General features: G+C 41.7%; 2 protein-coding genes and 1 long non-coding RNA gene across 17 annotated transcripts in view; 1 reads left to right on the top strand and 2 right to left on the bottom strand.

The window, feature by feature from the left end:
* GANC (glucosidase alpha, neutral C) overlaps window positions 1-16279 on the bottom strand; it is a 73219-nt gene extending 56940 nt beyond the window's left edge. For 5 of the 14 annotated variants that reach the window (XM_060419124.1, XM_042253030.2, XM_060419125.1 and 2 more), the window contains exons 1-5: window positions 16054-16279; window positions 15127-15435; window positions 13793-13855; window positions 11446-11554; window positions 939-1066 (exon numbers count right to left, since the gene is read on the bottom strand). In XM_060419124.1, the coding sequence (XP_060275107.1) occupies window positions 939-1066; window positions 11446-11554; window positions 13793-13855; window positions 15127-15155 (329 nt within the window). In that variant the 5' untranslated portion in view covers window positions 15156-15435; window positions 16054-16279. The other 9 variants (XM_060419122.1, XM_060419126.1, XM_060419123.1 and 6 more) reach the window with 5 other exon arrangements.
* LOC121820065 (uncharacterized) lies at window positions 7858-10975 on the bottom strand. The gene is made up of 2 exons (XR_006060524.2): window positions 8681-10975; window positions 7858-7993 (listed from the first exon to the last, which is right to left on the bottom strand). It is a non-coding gene; the product is annotated as an uncharacterized LOC121820065 (long non-coding RNA).
* Window positions 16280-16429: 150 nt separating the features above from the next.
* TMEM87A (transmembrane protein 87A) overlaps window positions 16430-18025 on the top strand; it is a 40368-nt gene continuing 38772 nt past the window's right edge. For both annotated transcript variants that reach the window (XM_060419132.1, XM_060419131.1), the window contains exons 1-2: window positions 16430-16611; window positions 17902-17962. In XM_060419132.1, coding sequence (XP_060275115.1) covers window positions 16465-16611; window positions 17902-17962 — 208 coding nt within the window. In that variant the 5' untranslated portion in view covers window positions 16430-16464. The remainder of the gene's footprint in view (window positions 16612-17901; window positions 17963-18025) is intronic.

The following is an 18025-nucleotide window of genomic DNA, read 5'->3' as shown; positions in this document are numbered from 1 at the left end:
CTGAAAAGCCTTGAGAAGAGTCTTTTTTTTTTTTAAATTTACTTATTCTAATTGGAGGATAATTACTTTACAATATTGTGGTGCTTTTTGCCATTCATCTACATGAATCAGCCATGGGTGCTCATGTGTCTCCTAAGTTCTTGGCATATAGTAGTGGCTCAGTGATATATTTTAAGTTTATGATAGTTTACCATAGCTGGATTAATTTACCCTTATAATTTATTAATTACTTATTAGATTTTCATGGAAAAATAATCCACATAAAACTATGATAATGATGTAGTGAAAATTAAAGCATCTGGCATAATGTCATACTCCCTTAGAGTAATGATACAGAGAAAATAACAAACCCACAGACAGAACCAAGTTAAAATATCACAGGAAAATGTGCTAAGAACTGAGGCAGATTCCGCAGGTACATGAAAAATCCTTTAATCCCCAAAGACTTTTTTTCCACCTAGAAACTTATTATTAATTTATCTCTGACTCTAAGTGAAGTTACATGTTAGACTTCTGAGACTGCTGTTAATTAAAAGTGAGCCAGTCTAACTGTATAAATGACTGTAAGCATTGCGAGTTCAGCTAGTACCTTCAATCCCTGGAGCCCTGCTGCTCATCTGAGTGAGTCAATTAAATAGCTTTCCTGCTTGTTCCCAGAGTCTGGTTGACAAATTTTTTACTTTGTGGGGAGGAGAGAAGAGATCAGAAGCTCTGCTTCTCTTCATTAATAAGTACTGATGAGTCAAATGGCAGAGGAAGAGAATACAGAATGGATAACGTTAAAATGGATAAATTTATTCCCAAATAACTGAAAACTAACTTTGCAAATGTCGTATCTTTGAAACACAAAATATGAGACTCATACAAAAGCTGCTACTCAAGGTATGACAGAAGAACATATTGAGGGTATATTCCAGGTAGCATGTTTCTTGGCTTACCTTACAGTGGTTAGCTTGCTTGTGAGGACATCAGTAACTTCATACCTGGGTTTCAAGGGTATTTCTTCATTGATTTTAAGTCTGAAAATATTTCCCTCTATGCCAAAAACTTCAGCCAGGAGTGGAACCTGGAAACACATACATGAGATTAGTTCCAACAGCTTACCTAGGTCAGTTCTACAAATTACAATAATTAGAAAACTATGTTTACATTATTACAGGGCAAGCTAATTGGTGAACAATGGCAATCATGAAGGAAAAGGCCTTCTAGTCTATAAATGTACTTGCCTGGCTCTACCTATAGTAGAAACAAACACCTCCTACGTGTTCTAGGGCTGTGCACGTGCATGCCGGTTCAGTCACGTCCAACTATTTGCCACCCCATGGACTGTAGTCCGCCAGACTCTTCTGTCCATGGGATTTCCCAGGGAAGAATACTGGAATGGGTTGCCATGCCCTCCTCCAGGGGATTTTCCTGACCCAGGGATTAAACTCTCATCTCCTGCATTGGCAGGTGGATCCTTCACCACTGAGCCACCTGGGAAGCCCCATGTATTGTTACTACAATGTCTGTTAAATGAAAAGCTAAGAAGGGTAGGTGGTGTGAGGTAATGCAGAACAGATATGATGTGATGCGAGTAAGATATAGGAAGCTGGAAGAATATTAAATCAGCATCAAAAACAAAAAACAAAGCAAAATAAAATCCCTCAAATGATGTTACTGGAACCTTGATTCTTGAGAGTATAGGAAATAGTCAGGGAACTTAAGCAGTGATAGGACACTGATGAGTGACCAAGTATAAGTGGTAAATAGGCTGTGAGTCCTTTTACAGACATTCTTATTATAAAATAGGGTTATGATGCAGTAGTCATCAGTAATTATTTTCCCCAGCTTTATTGAGAAACAATTGACATGTATAAGTTTGTTGTTCAACTCCTTGATTTGTTACTTATAAACTGCAAAACTGATCACCACCATAGCATTAGCTAACATCTGCATCAAGTCACATAATTACCATTTCCTTTTTGTGGTGAAAACATTTAAGATCCACTCTCTTAGCAACTTTCAAGTATATAATAGAGTACTATTAGCTACAATCACTAGGCTGTACATTAAATCTCCAGAAGTTATTCATCATATTATAGTCGGAAGTTTGTACACTTTGACCAATACCTCCCCCGTTCTTCCACCCCCAATCATACGTAAAACTGCTTATATGCTTACTGTTCTTTTGTATATCTGATTTACTTGAAGTATGCCATCAGGATTCTAAGATTTGAAAATGTGTCCAAATGTAAGACTGAAATCCTATTAGAGTATGTATTCTTTCCCAAATTAGACATATATTTCCACTAGTCTCTCAAATTTAATTCAGCTAACATTTATTTGGAATCTAATATTGCAATGTGCTGATTGCTGTGAAAAGGATGGCTAAACTCAGGGAGAGTGCAATTTAGAGGAGACGGAAGACATATGTAGTAACTATAAAGTATTTTATGATAAGTTCAGTGGTCATGTATGGATGTGAGAGTTGGACTGTGAAGAAAGCTGAGCGCTGAAGAATTGATGCTTTTGAACTCTGGTGTTGGAGAAGACGCTTGAGAGTCCCTTGGACTGCAAGGAGATCCAACCAGTCCATTCTAAAGGAGATCAGTCCTGGGTGTTCTTTGGAAGGAATGATGCTAAAGCTGAAACTCCAGTACTTTGGCCACCTCATGCAAAGAGCTGACTCATTGGAAAAGACCCTGATGCTGGGAGGGATTGGAGGCAGGAGGAGAAGGGGACGACAGAGGATGAGATGGCTGGATGGCATCACTGACTCAATGGACTTGAGTTTGGGTGAACTCTGGGAGTTGGTGATGGACAGGGAGGCCTGGCATGCTGCAATTCATGGGGTCGCAAAGAGTTGGACACGACTGAGCGACTCAACTGAACTGAGACAGGACAAGGACAGTGCTGTGCCAGGAATATTGATGACTGTAAGGAGAGGGGTCTCGGGCCTCTCTCTGGAGGAAGAAGGACTTGACCAGGGCCTTCAGGAATTAGCAGGACTCTGGATAGGCAAAAATGGAGCAAGAACATCCTAAGCAGAGGGCACACAGGTTGTCTGCCTATGTGTGATTAACAAATATTGAATGCAGTTTATGCACGCAGAGATCCTCCAATTTTTAGTAAAATAACTTTCTTTTAAAATTTATGTTTTAAACCAGAGACTCTTCTGGAATGTTCTGTTCTTGAGGCTACAACCTAGGAAAGAATCCTAATTATATGAGAAAAAGTAGCAATAACTCTGCTTTTCTCATATGATCTTATGCAAGCAAACACATATATCAGTGTCAAAGCCCCATTTTGTTTTCATTTTAACTTAAGCAAACCAATTTTGCCAATAGGTAACTCTTTTCAAAGTTAATATCCAGGTTCATTCTTATCTCTTATTATCAACATATTCCATATTATCATCAACATAGCTTCATTTCCTTAGACCTTAAATCTGTGTTTACTGGCTTAAAAAAATTAACAGTAGTGGACTCTCAGAAGTCCAATAAGTAAAGCTACTTGGGTTGAAGACAGCAGAAAGAAGCTCAGAGCCTCTACCTTTGAGCCCCCTCTCCTCCCTGCATTGAGTCCTGAGACACCTCCACGGAAACCTCAGGGCTCTGTGGGTGACAGTTCATAAACCACTTTCTTGGGCTTCTTAACTGCCAGTTATTGCCCAATTCTTCCACCAAAACTTGGCCATCAAAAAGTCTGGACATGAGTGTTATATCCTTCTATCTAAAACATTGAGAATTTCTAAACATTCCTGCTCTCTAGAGACTTGTTTGGACATTTATTTTAAAATAATATCCAAATAAATTATTGAATCTCTATTAATGATTTAAAATGATGAAAAATACATTGTTACAGAAGTTAGATTCTAGTCAAGGCTATGGTTTTTCCTGTGGTCATGTATGGATGTGAGAGTTGGACTGTGAAGAAGGCTGAGCGCCGAAGAATTGATGCTTTTGAACTGTGGTGTTGGAGAAGACTCTTGAGAGTCCCTTGGACTGCAAGGAGATCCAACCAGTCCATTCTGAAGGAGATCAGCCCTGGGATTTCTTAGGAAGGAATGATGCTAAAGCTGAAACTCCAGTACTTTGGCCACCTCATGTGAAGAGTTGACTCATTGGAAAAGACTCTGATGCTGGGAGGGATTGGGGGCAGGAGGAGAAGGGGACGACAGAGGATGAGATGGCTGGATGGCATCATGAACTCGATGGACGTGAGTCTGAGTGAGCTCCAGGAGATGGTGATGGACAGGGAGGCCTGGTGTGCTGTGATTCATGGGGTCGCAGAGTCGGACACGACTGAGCGACTGAACTGAACTGAATTGAACATAGATAAGAGCAATAAAAATTGCAGCAAGATGGATTTATGGAAAATAAGACACATAAAACTTTTAAACATTTTAAATAAGGTGAGAAAGCATGGGTTTTGCTCCCTTAGAAACATTTAAGATATGTAAATCTCTCCTACCAGAGAAAGTGAAATAAATTATCAGAGAAAGGAATACATTTTGGAAGTTCATTTTAGTACTACAAGTCTCTACTTGGTTTTTCACTGAGGCTCACCTCTGTAGTCTGGAGAGTATAAATTCCCATTTCCTATCTTATTTCTCCCATACTCAATAAAAATAAAACCTGGTAGTTTACAATCCATAAGTCTAGTTTTTATTTCTTTGGTTAGAAGAAAAAAAAATAGACAAATTATAAAAAAAATCACTGGTAAAAACACCCTTGTTTGTATATTCAAGCAGCAGATTTATCACAATTATATTAAATTAAAAAAATAAAATTTCACCCAGTACTAGTAGAGACTGTGACTGAGTTAACAGAAGAGCCCTAGAACACATATTTAAATGGTGGTGGGTATTAACAAGGGAAATTATGACCTCATTAACTTCTCCTTGATGGGTAGATCTTGCTTTTCCTCTGGCACTAGGTCTCTCTACTACACTGTAAGGAAAGCTAACGTAAAGGCCTAGAAGAGTGAGCAAGGACCTTTCCCAGCTATTGGTCAAGACCTCCCAGGATTCAGAGAATGGTTTAAGAGTTCATTAAAATAGCTGTAGGGGACTTATTGCTCCTTCCTCAGTGGCACCTGGTTGGTTTATTCTAAGCACTGATCGTCTATGCAGAACACTGGCAAGTTAAACTGGATATTAGCCTGTCTCCAAGGACAATTAGCCTGTCCAGGTATGTTTCTGATTGCTTAGATAGATTCTAAACTATTTTGCCTGTTCCTGGCCATTTCTGCAGAAATAATCCTGGATAACAAGTGGCAGTTGTTCCTCATCAGCTGAGGAGGTGGCTGGTTGGGCAAAGTCTCATTTACATGAGGCTTAGATGAAGATGCAAGGGGTAATTTCATGGAGGTGCTCAGAGATTTCCTTGCATTCTTGAAAAAGATGCTAGAAGTGTTGTCTCTGGTGAAAATTTGCAAATAGACTGCAAAGCAAATATTTTGCCAAATGGTCATTTATGTCATAAAAGAGCAAAAATTAGCAACAGAAAGTAGGTAAAAGACATAGGTCGGTTCCAAATAGCCTCACTAGCAGTGCTTTTTCGGAGAAGGCAATGGCAACCCACTCCAGTACTCTCGCCTGGAAAATCCCAAGGATGGAGGAGCCTGGTAGGCGGCAGTCCATGAGGTCGCTAAGAGTCGGACACGACTGAGCAACTTCACTTTCGCTTTTCACTTTCATGCATTGGAGAAGGAAATGGCAACCCACTCCAGTGTTCTTGCCTGGAGAATCCCAGGGATGGGGCAGCCTAGTGGGCTGCTGTCTATGGGGTTGCACAGAGTCGAACACGACTGAAGCGACTTAGCAGTAGCAGCAGCAGCAGCAGCAGCAGTGCTTTTTAGGTATACTCAGAAGACAACCCACTCCAGTACTCTTGCCTGAAAAATCCCATGGATGGAGAAGCCTGGTAGGCTATAGTCCACGGGTCACAGAGTCAGACACAACTGAGTGACTTCACTTTCACTTTCAGAAGACAACATAAATTTCCCTTCTCTGATGTCACAAAAGTATATATTCTCTGTTTCTCAATCCAGGTCAAATTTTGACTGAAAGTAAAAAATCAATAATAGTAGGGAAAAAGGAGTTCTAAAAAAACAGTCAACACTTTACTGATAACACCTTTAATGTTTTCTTCTGGAAGCTTCTTTGTCAAATATCTGATTATTATATCATAAGAAATAAGATCCTATGTGAAAATTTAGGCATTTGAACCTGCAACCAGCTTTTCTTAAAGACCTAGGTGTCTTGACTTAGCATCAACACACAGGCGACACTTCAGTTCGCTTTGTAACATTATGGTGTCCCAGGAACTTAATGTTTGCTAAGGACTGAACTGTGTCATCTTCTCCCTTCTCCCAACCCACCCCTGCCTCATCCAGCCCTCCAATTCATATAAGCTGAAGTTGCTCAGTCGTGTTTGACTCTTTGCAACCCCGTGGACTGTAACCTACTAGGCTTCTCCGTCCATGGGATTCTCCAGGCAAGAATACTGGAGTGGGTTGCCATTTCCTTCTCCAGGGAATCTTCCCAACCCAGGGATCGAACCCGGGTCTCCAGCATTGGAGGCAGACGCTTTAACTTCTGAGCCAACCTTAATCCTCAATGTGATGGCATTTGGAGATGAAGCCTTGGGAGGTGACTAGGTTTTGATGAGGTCACGAGGGTGAAGTCATGATGGGATTACTGCCTTTATAGAAGAGAGAGAATAAGCTCTCTTTCCACCAGCCATGGAATTAAAAGATGCTTGCTCCTTAGAAAAAAAGCTTTGACAAACCTAGACAGCATATGAGAAAGCAGAGACATCACTTTTCCGACAAAGGTCTGTATAGTCAAAGCTATGGCTTTTCCAGTAGTCATGTACGGATGTGAGAGTTGGACCATAAAGAAGGCTGAGAGCCGAAGAATTGATGCTTTTAACTGTGGTGCTGAAGTGAGAATCCCTTGGATGGCAAGGAGATCAAACCAGTCAATCCTAAAGGAAATCATCCCTGAATATTCATTGGAAGGACTGATGTTGAAGCTGAAACTCCAATACTTTGGCCACCTAATAGGAAGAGCTGACTCATTGGAAAAGATCCTGATTCTGGGAAAGATTGAGGGCAGGAGGAGAAGGAGGCGACAGAGGATGAGATGGTTGGATGGCATAGTGATGGACATGAGTTTGAACAAACTCTGGGAGATAGAAAAGGACAGGGAAGCTCGGCGTGCTGCAGTTCGTGGAGGTGCAAAGAGTCAGACATGATTAAGCAACTGAATGACAATCACCACCACCATGTGAATATACAGTTGACCCTGCAACAGAGATTTGAACTGTGTGAGTCTGCATATACATGGATTTTTTTTTCAATAATAAATACTATAGGGACTTCCCTGGCAGTCCAGTGGTTAAAACTTCATGCTACCACTGCAGGGGGTGCAGGTTCAATCCCTGGTCAGGTAACTAAGACCCCAGAGCCCACATGCTGAGTGGGGCAGCCAACAACAACAAAACTATAGTACCACATGGTCGTTGGTTGGTTGAACCTGCAGATGCAAAATTATGTGTACTAAGGGCCAACTGTGAAATTATACTTGGATTTTCCACTGCATGGGGATGTCAGCACCACCAAGCCCTATATGTTCAAGGGTCAACTGTACAGAAAGGAGGCAGCACCCAGGAGTGGAACCTTGATCTTGGGCTTCCCAGACTCCAGAACTGTGAGAAAGAAATGTCTGTTGAGACACCCAGTGTTATGACAGTATCAGCTGAAAAAAGTTAAATGAACCTTGGTTCTGTCTCCTAGTTGCTTATAAAAGGGCAGGTTGGGGGAAGGGAATTGGGAAGAAAAATTAACAACAGACATTGACAACAAAGCTATTGCTTTAAGAGTTTTAATGGGATGGGGTAGGCAGGCACTAAGAGGGCTGTGTTTGCCTCATCAGTGGAATCTGAAAACTGCAGTTGTGAGCTGAATGTGATCCTCCTAGACTTGGGGCTCTGTCTCTCTGAACCTGAAATTAAAAGTTATCATTTTGAACAAGTGGATGTATGCAGCTTTTTAAAAAACCTCCAGACTATACCCATACCATATCCTTATTGAAATCTCCCATGAAACACCCATCTCATCCCAGAAACCACCACTAGTGGTGGCTCCCTGACTATGCAGTGAGCAGGATACAAGGTTCAGGCAACTTTAGGAATTACTATATGAATCTCTGTTGTCTCTAACAAACAGAGAGGGTACAAAACCTTAAGTTTCTATTAGTCATCTCAATTCTAAGTGACAAGGAGGACATTAAAAATACATTAAAATGAAGTTCAGCTCAGAATTTGAGGGTGATCTCCCCAAACATACACGTGCATGCATTTGCCTGAGATCAGAGTATGTGGATTTCCTGCACAGCCCTGTTAATTCCAATAACTGAACGTGGAGTTTGTTCCACAAGGTCCTCAAAGTTCTTGGTCTTGGGAGCCGTGCTGCTGACATCCCAGATCACTTGCCCTTGCTTGTCTGACTCCTCAGCTCCTTTCTGAGTCACGTGCTGTCTTGTGCTAAGCTCCCGTGGGTCTCCCTGGATTACGGCTTCTTTTTCTTTGAAGGCATACAGATCTGGTGGGCTCTGGTTCTAGCACCTGACCTGAACGGCACTGTCCCTCATGTTCAGGATCCAAAGAGAGGTGTGTACAAAAAAACTCACCAATAGTCTTCTAAGAAGCCGTGTGAGAGGGTCCACCACTCACTCCATTGGTATGGAGCTGCACTGAGAAGCTGCACTTTGGCCCATATTGGTATTCTGAGTGTCTTAAGGTACTCTGCCTCGGCATGTGTCATCTAGACAGTGGATTGTTAAGGTGCTCAGCAGACTGAGAATCTTCCTTGGTGGCTGAGACGGTAAAAGCGTCTGCCTACAATGTGGGAGACCCGGGTTCAATCCCTGGGTTGGGAAGATCTCCTGGAGAAGGAAATGGCAACCCATTCCAGTACCCTTGCCTGGAAAATCCAATGGATGGAGAAGCCTGGTAGGCTACAGTCCATGGGGTCGCAAAGAGTCGGACACGACTGAGTGACTTCACTCACTCACTCAGCAGACTGAACCTCCCCAAGAATGGAAAGGAATTCCTGCCTTGACCACAGGACAGCTGCAGCTCTCTGGGGCCAGACGTATTACAGACAAGTAGGAAAAAGAGCAAGTGACAGGAAAAATGCTAAAGGAAGCGACCTGGCTGCTGATATTAGGGCTACTGACTCCTGGAGGGTCTCTTGTGAACTCCTTGGATTTCCTGGATCCACCTACTTCTGCTGATGCTGAATACAGGATGCTGGCTGGGTACTGGCTATTAAACCACATGCAAATAGTGGTTGGTTCTCTAGGAAATAAATTAATGCTATCCCATATTTTCCCATGAAAAGCTTTCAAACTTGGCTACAAAAGGATGCCAAGTTTGGGAGACTTGGATCAGTAGTCAAGGAACTATGACTTTGAGGGTACCGTGAGCTATGAACTCAAAGGTCTCACAGATGCCAAGTTGGGTGGGAGGAAAATTCCTCTAGAAGGAGATGAGTGGTATAAGAAGCAGCTCTAGGTTTTGAAGAAAGGCTAACCATCCCATCAGTGTAGTTAGGAGAAATGAACAAAGTGTGCTGCTGCCACAAACGCATCCTTACATAACCGGAAGTTGAGAATGGGGGTGGTGACAGAGAACCCTGAACTGCTGATATGACTCTAGCCCCTGTTTTGCATTCAGGCAAGAAAGTTATGTCAGAAGATTCTACATCTTTGAAATGACTAAAATCTCTATAACTTCTTATGGAAAGTAGTCTTCCTCACTGTGCCACTGCTCCTCCTGCCCCTGGCTGCTCAGACAGCAAAGAATCCGCCTGCGATGCAGGAGACCTGGGTTCAATTCCTGGGTCAGGAAAATCCCCTGGAGAAGGGAATGGCAACCCACTCCAGTATTCTTGCCTGTAGAATCCCATGCACAGAGGAGTCTGGCAGGCTATAGTCCATGGGGTCACAAAGAGTTGGGCACGACTGAGTGACTAACACTTCCACTTCACTTCACTGGCTAAGTTAAGTGTAAGTAAGTAAGTGTTAGTTGCTCATTCGTGCCTGACTCTTTGCGACCCCATGGACTGCAGCCCACCAGGTTCCTGTGTCCATGAGATTTTCCAGGCAAGGATACTGGCGCGGGTTGCCATTTCCTTCTCCAGGGGATCTTCCCAATCCAGGGATCGAACCCAGGTCTCCTGTACTGAAGGCAGATTATTTACCAACTGAGCTACAAGGGAAGGGTAAGTTAAAGGCCTTACAAATGTTACAGAGAATGTTCTAATGTTGTGGGGCAGTTTTGGTTCTGTCTTCTCTGAGGGGATTCCTTGGTGTAATGCTATATAGCACGTGACACAGCACCACAGGGAGCTTGCTCACAATGCTGCAGTGAAAGTGGGGATGTCTTCTCAGTATGCTCCACAGATCTGGGATTTGTTAGTGAGCTGATGGAGTTCCTATCTAAGCTGTCATGGCACCAAGACTGCATGTCTTTACCTACGTTCTTCAGTGAATTACCAATTAAACCAGATTGGTCTGGGAGGCTTTAGCTTCGGACACCTTTAGAAGATGGGAAAAGATCTGAAGTGAGGGTCAAGTTGGACGCATCAGCTATTTGTGAGCTCAGCCACACTTCTGAGCTCAGCCCACAGCACTTCCTCTGTGACTGGCCCACGGGAAGTAGTGTGAAAACCCGACAGGCGAGAAAAAGCACTTAGGACACTGTTCTAATGTTTCAGTATGTAAGAACTGTGGTGATCTGTGAGTGAAGCAGCTTCAGTAGGGGAACATTTGAGACTTATTCAACAGCAGAGACCATCGTTCCTCTTGTTCACTCACATGAGGATTGGACGTTCACTGAATCTGGACCTTGCTTAAGTATAAACTGTGTTAACAGTGATAGAAAGAGCACAGGTACTTGACAGAGTCTACAGTCACAGGTGAAAATTCTGGTTACTAGCTATGACTCTGGGCAGGTGGTCTTTTAGACTTCAATTTCCTTATCTAAAAATTGGGGACAATGCAGTGTACCTCTTAGATATTTTTTAAAGATTAATTAAAAGGAAATAATATTTGTAAAACATCTAAGAAAGCCTCTGATACAAGGCAATCTATATGTTGACAGTCATGTTACTTTTATTTATTTTTTTCTCTTTTTTTTTTTTAATTTTAAAATCTTTAATTCTTACATGCGTTCCCAAACATGACCCCCCCTCCCACCTCCCTCCCCACAACAACTCTTCATATTACTTTTAAAGTAACATTGTGTAGATAGTAAAGAGATAACATGACTTCTCTCACAAAGTTTATTTTTGAAGCAAACATAGTTTAACTAGGCTTTGTAGAAATTCACTTCATTCAACCCAAATAAATATAGAAACAAAGAATTCTCTGTAGAAAATATTTTTTCTTACCTTTGCTGGTTCATTGATGATTTGAAAGCTGGCACTGTCTTTGCCTGTTGTGACTGAGTCCAATAATGCCCGATAGGTAGACTTCTTGGAGAGCAGCTGTTTCTGACGCCTGCAGATAGGAAGTATACAGATGCCTGAGAATGATTTGTGACTCAGCCTCCAAAAGACTATATTACCATGTGGAAGTTATTAAGATTTCACTTCAATAATAAGTGAACTGGGCACAGGCAGTATATTAGTACTTCAATAAAGCACTAACAGAAGTACTTTAGAAAGCTAATAAAATTAATGAGTGCTAATACAATTAACTCTGGAGAAGGCAATGGCACCCCACTCCAGTACTATTGCCTGGCAAATTCCATGGACAGAGGGGCCTGGTAGGCTGCAGTCCATGGAGTCGCTAGGAATCGGACACAACTGAGTGACTTCACTTTCACTTTTCACTTTCATGCATTGGAGAAGGAAATGGCAACCCACTCCAGTGTTCTTGCCTAGAGAATCCCAGGGACGGGGGAGCCTGGTGGGCTGCCATCTATGGGGTTGCACAGAGTCGGACACAACTGAAGCGACTTAGCAGCAGAAGCAGCAATACAATTAACAAAATAAGAGTACTAGTAAAATTGTTCACCATAACACTGCTCAAGGATGGTATTTTGTCCCCTTTATTGAGAAGGTGGGGCAGGTTTTTTCTGGGGGGGATCTTAGTTCCCCAGCCAGGGACTGAACCAGTGTTCCTTGCTTTGGGAACATGAAGTATTAACCATTGGCCTACCAGGGAAATCCCAAGGGGCAGTTGTCATAGGTGACATTTGTTAGCTTGTTGATTTCTCTCCCTCTTTCCATGAAATGTACACTTTAATAGAAACTTGGGAAATCCAATATAATCTAGTGGTTTGACAAGGTGACCGGGAGTTCACTATAGAATTCCTTCTAAGGTACTTGTTCAGAACTAAAATGATATGATCTTTCTACCTCTAGAGCAGTGTGAATAAATTGGAAAGTTGTATGATATAATGTTTGGTGACTTCAGTTTTAGGACCACATAGGGGTAGACACTCAAAAAAAAAAAAAAAAAGAACAGATTTTAAAGAAATATTTGTTGAGGCTCTGGGGAAACAGGCAATCATATATTGGTGATGGGAGTACAAAATGACACAATCTCTATGGAGGGATACCTCGTAATAGTTAAAATTTCAAATACATGTATTCTTTGACCTAGTAATCCCACTTCTGGAAATTCATCCTATAAATAGACCTGCATGTGTAGGAAATGACATACGCATAGCTTTCTTTTTTTTTTCGGTCACACCATACCATGTGGCATGTGAGATCACCTGAGCAGGGATTGAATCCATGCCCCCTGCGTTGGGAGTATAGAGTCTTAACCGTTGGACCACCAGGGAAGTCCTGATATATGTATAGCTTTTCACTGTGGCAGTGACATTATAGCAAAAGACTGAAAACAATCCAAAGTCTAGCAAGAGGAAAGAGACTGAATAAATTATAATATAATTTACCCAGTGGAATACTATACATCTGTGAAAATACAACCTCCATGTATTCTTGCAGAACCCTTCAGAATAAATTATTAAGCAGGGGAAAAAAAGAGGTAGGAGACATAGGTTCGATCCCTGGGTCAGGAAGATCCCCTGGAGTATGAAATGGCAACCCATTCCAGTATTCTTGCCTGGAAAATTCCACAGACAGAAAAGCCTGGTAATACTAAACAATATTACAGTTTATGGGGTACAGTACAGTTCATGGGGTCTCAAAGAGTCAGACACAACTGAGTGACTGATCATACATGCATAGATAGAAAGCTATATGGTGTAAGAACAGTTGTAATATAAGAACATATGCATTCACTAAAACAAATACTGGAAAGAGAAATAAGAAATGAATAAACCTGGTTACTCACAGGGAAGGTGCGGAGTATTGTGAAAGGGGACAGGAATGAAAGTAACTCTTCAATGTGTTTCTTTTCATAGTATTTGATTTTTGAACCATGTAAAAGTATTAGTTCTTCAAAGATTCAAAAATTTAATATTAGTTTAAAAACACTGATTTTAAAAATAAAATAGTGGATTTATTAACATAGTAATATTAATTATAATATATAGCTATATAATATAATTAATTATAATTAATAGTAACATATTAATTATAAAATAATACAATGGTAAGTTAAAGTAGTAAAAATGTCTCCTGTCAATAAACTCTTGGATCACTGAATTTCCTAATTGACTCTTTCCTCAGAAAGTCTATCAGTTCTCAAAAATTTAATAAACATAAATTTTGAAATATTTTCAGAACTGTTTTGCCTAGGTCATATACTTCCTCTCCTTACCTGTAGAAAGCAATCTTGCTGCAGTCTTTGAAAATGTTTTTATCCACAGCTTCATCTTCAACACTAAATAAAAAGACATTTTAAGAAATTTGTTTTACACTGGGTGTGTGAATCCAATTTTTGTACCTTCTCTAACAATAATATAAACATGGGACATAAATCACTGTGATACCAAATTGTGTCAAGGCCATAACATAATACGATAATGTATTTGTAATATTGTTTAGTAAACCACCCAAGGTAGACAACAAAACATGAAGTTCTGGGATTTCTCTGAAAACAAAAGAAAAAGAGCACTGTCACTTATGAGAAAGGGTTCTTTAAAAATAATGACTGAAGGCTTGGTTAAAACAATAAAATTTGAAGAAGTGAAAACAAAAAAACTTCAAACCAAACCAATAAAAACAACCCACCCACCTGTTTATTCAACAAAGTACTTTCAGAATATTCTTTCTTAGTGTTGGGCTGTGAGGAACATATGAAAGACGGTCTTCAAGCTTTCTTTGAGATCCTAACAAACATCATATGTCAATCTGACAAACACTATAACAGAGGCATGCGTAAGGTGCTAGAATAAGCATATAAATAGATGAAGAAGGAAAATCCTTTGCTTTTTAAGATGATGCTGACAATTTAGGGGCAATGTTTTTTAAAACTGAGTTTCCAAAAAAGCTGTTTCTGGAAGAGAACATGATCAAGATGTATATATACTTCAGGATATGTATTTAACATACACCAATTAAAACAACTACCAGCTCTAAGTAAAGAAATAAAACCACATTGATTTTCATGGAGACACATAATGAACACATCTGTAATAAGCATGTCCATGATTGTGTAGAAAGCTATGACTGAACACCAATTTCAAAATATGAAAATGAGCCTAGACAATACCCTTGGCCATGGTTTATCACAGAAGTAATCAAATCCTTCATTGACTCAATCTTTGTCGCCGTTTCTTTTAATCAAGTGTGTAAAGATTAGAGAAATTTGCAATCCTTTTTCAGTTTTGAAGAATGAACTCTGCAATGATATAGGAAGAGGTGTATTTAGCTGAACTTGGAAAGCAGCGTGTTTGAAATTCATGTATTAAGAGTTCCGATCACAGTTTTGTTAACCATCTGGCAAATATTTCATAAGGGGCTATTTATATCAATTAATTCCCTGGGGAATTGAGGATAGAAATTACGTACACAAACATAAAACACGCAAATAAGATGTGCAATTAATCACTCAATAAAGTCTTCAAATCCAGAATGCTGTTTTCAGCTACTGTCTATCCCCTGCCTCCGCAGACCCTGGAGTCAGTTCCTGCTGGACCACTGGACCTTTACCTGATTTCCTCTTTCTCAGCTGATTCCATGGCTTCCCAGTCACTTCACAGGGTCGCAGGTTTCAGGCGGTCTTTTAGGCTGTCAGTCTTTCTAAATAACCAGCGCCTCACCACCAAGTTTCTGGGACTTGCAGCTCCTTAAGGAGTGACAAATCGTCACTTTCTCCTGGGATTTCTAGACTCCAGCTAGCGTTTCTACAGAGATTTATTTGGCAATTTTCTTCTTGGTTTTGAGAGGTTGATGACGAGCTCCCTTCCTTAGGAACCGAAAAAGGTTTTTGCAGCGGAGGAGGCGTGTACTCAAAGAGCCCTAGAGGACGAAAATCAGGAGCGTGAGAACCGGGAAACGGAGATGGCCTGCGGGATTGTAGCGAGGCTTCTGCACGTCCACCTCGGAGAGGGCCACGACGCAAACACTGAAAACGGACCTGCCCTCTCCTGGCTTTCAGTTTTGAGTAGGAAGTGCCGGCCGGTTGGTGTTGGAGGTTGATGTTTTCCTGCCAAACGCTACATCACATTCTTCTGGACTAGAAGGGGCTTTTAAAAGGGGTTATCGACTACACCATCTATTTTAGGAATCGATTATACCCCACTACTGCCAAACTCCAGTGTTTGCTTAAATACTCCTGGAAAACTAAGAACTCACTGCTGCTGCTGCTCCTAAGTCGCTTCAGTCGTGTCCGACTCTGTGCGACCCCCAGAGACGGCAGCCCACCAGGCTCCCCAGTCCCTGGGATTCTCCAGGCAAGAACACTGGAGTGGGTTGCCATTTCCTTCTCCAATGCATGAAAGTGAAAAGTAAAAGTGAAGTCGCTCAGTCGTGTCCGACTCCTAGCGACCCCATGGACTGCAGCCTACCAGGCTCCTCCGTCCATGGGATTTGCCAGGCAAGAGTACTGCTACACGCTAAATAAGCAGCCAGACTTACGGCTTTCCCAGACTTCTGGCCCCAGCGTCTGATTTCGACTCAGAAGGGACGAGGACTGGGGCGAAAGGAAGGAGGAGAAAGCCAAACGCCGCACTGGGTTCTTCCCTGGTTCCCAAACCCTTTAAGGGCTAGGAGAGAGAAGGGCCGACAGACTCAGTGGTAGCTTTTGGCGATCATCCTAACAATCCAAGATGACTAGGGTATGACAGGACGACACATGCGCACTGGGGCTAAAGCGGCACACTAAGCCGGGACGACTGCCTGAGGGCGGGGCCGCTGAGTCGCAAAACAAACAAGCCCCCAGAGGTTGTGAGGACCCGGATGATCCCGCCCCCAGAGCGGAGCCGGAAGAGGGCGGGACGAACCGGAAGAAGGTGAAATGCTTTTGGTAGGCACTCCACGGGTGTGAAGATGGCGGTGGCTGCGTGGCTGCAGGTGGTGCCTGTCATTCTTCTTCTCCTCCTAGGCGCTCGAACGGCCCCACTGTCGCTTTTCAGTGTAGGGCCGGCACCTGTCGCTGCTGCCGAGAGGTCCAAGTGGCACATTCCGATACCGTCGGTGAGTGTTCACTTCAGGAGCAACTGAGACTGGAGGAACGAGGGGTGGGGCTACGGCGGCCTAAGGGGTCCATGAAGGTTCCACAAAAGTCCGCTTCCAAAGGGGTGGGATTGCCGGTAGCGTCGGTGTAGCTGCCTAACGGGGACTCACCTCCCTGGAGCGGGAAGCCGTGCGCTTTTGTGGGTAGATTAGCAGGAATGTAAGGGTCATTTCTGGAGCTGAGAGTGGCTGTGGATCGGCTTCTTATTAGCAGAGTCAGAGAACTTTTAATTGACAGACTGGAGACGTGTAAACTTGGTGTATAGGTGGAGAATGGTTTCTCTTTCAGCTGAAGTTTTGCAGAATCTTGTGACCTCGGGTTGGATGAGAGGTATATGTAAATAGACATCTTTCTGTTTTTTTCCTCTGCAGTTTTTTGTTAATGGATAGTTCTACTTAGGAAGTTGGTTGATTTCGTTTGGACTTTGAAATGGTTAGTCTAAGCTCTGCCATGTAATTGGGTAGCCCAGGCATTTAAAATGATGTATTCTAACATGAGAATGTTCAAAACTGAATAAACAGTATGCTGAAATTTCTTATGGTAAGTTAGTCTTTCTTAAGGACAATTGACTAGATTGGTTGATCCTTTCTGCCTTTTATCACCCTTTCGAAACCCCATTTGAGTTAGAACTGTAGTCCTGTGAGCCGACAGATCAGGTACTGGTTGGAAATGCCAAAAAACATTAGTCTTATTAAAACCACAGTGGCCTTTTTGTTCTGCTCTGCTCACTGGTCATAATACGTAAATCTTTTTTGAGCTTTTGATATGGCACGAATTACAGCTTTTGGTCATTTTGTGAAGATCTTCAGGCTCTCAGTTTTAGGTATTTACATGTTATTTGTAAAATGGTTGATAGTTAAATCTGGCTGTCTGCTCATAGAATAGTTTATTTGAAGCACTGAAGGGTTATTCTGGATGGTGATTAGTGAGTAAAGGGAATTAACTGATTAAGAAATACCTTCCAGAAAGATTGAAGTTAGGTTAGGATTTCTAGCAGCCTTCCTTCTAGAGTCCTTGCTTCATGGCCTATGGGGAAAAAAATCATGTCTCTGCACCAAGCAGCAAAATCCTGCAGTTTTGTTATGACTGGATTTTACTAAACGGAAGGATCTTGATGCCTTGTGTGTGTGTGTGTGTGTGTGAAGAAAACTAACTTCAACATTTTATAAATTTATGTTTTTTATCAGTTATATTCTGCCTTCGGAATTAAAGTGATTCTTATGCTAATTATCTCTCCTTTATCTTTGCAGGCAAAAAATTATTTTAGTTTTGGAAAGATCCTCTTCAAAAATACCACTATCTTCCTGAAATGTGAGTTTTTGCATTTCATGAAGTTTTTATTCGAATTTTTGAAAGATCTTTTAAACTTTTTAA

Source organism: Ovis aries, chromosome 7 (assembly GCF_016772045.2).
Source record: "Ovis aries strain OAR_USU_Benz2616 breed Rambouillet chromosome 7, ARS-UI_Ramb_v3.0, whole genome shotgun sequence".
Lineage (NCBI taxonomy): Eukaryota > Metazoa > Chordata > Mammalia > Artiodactyla > Bovidae > Ovis > Ovis aries.
The sequence above is the reverse complement of the archived record's forward strand: the minus strand, read 5'-3'. Positions and strand labels throughout refer to the sequence as shown.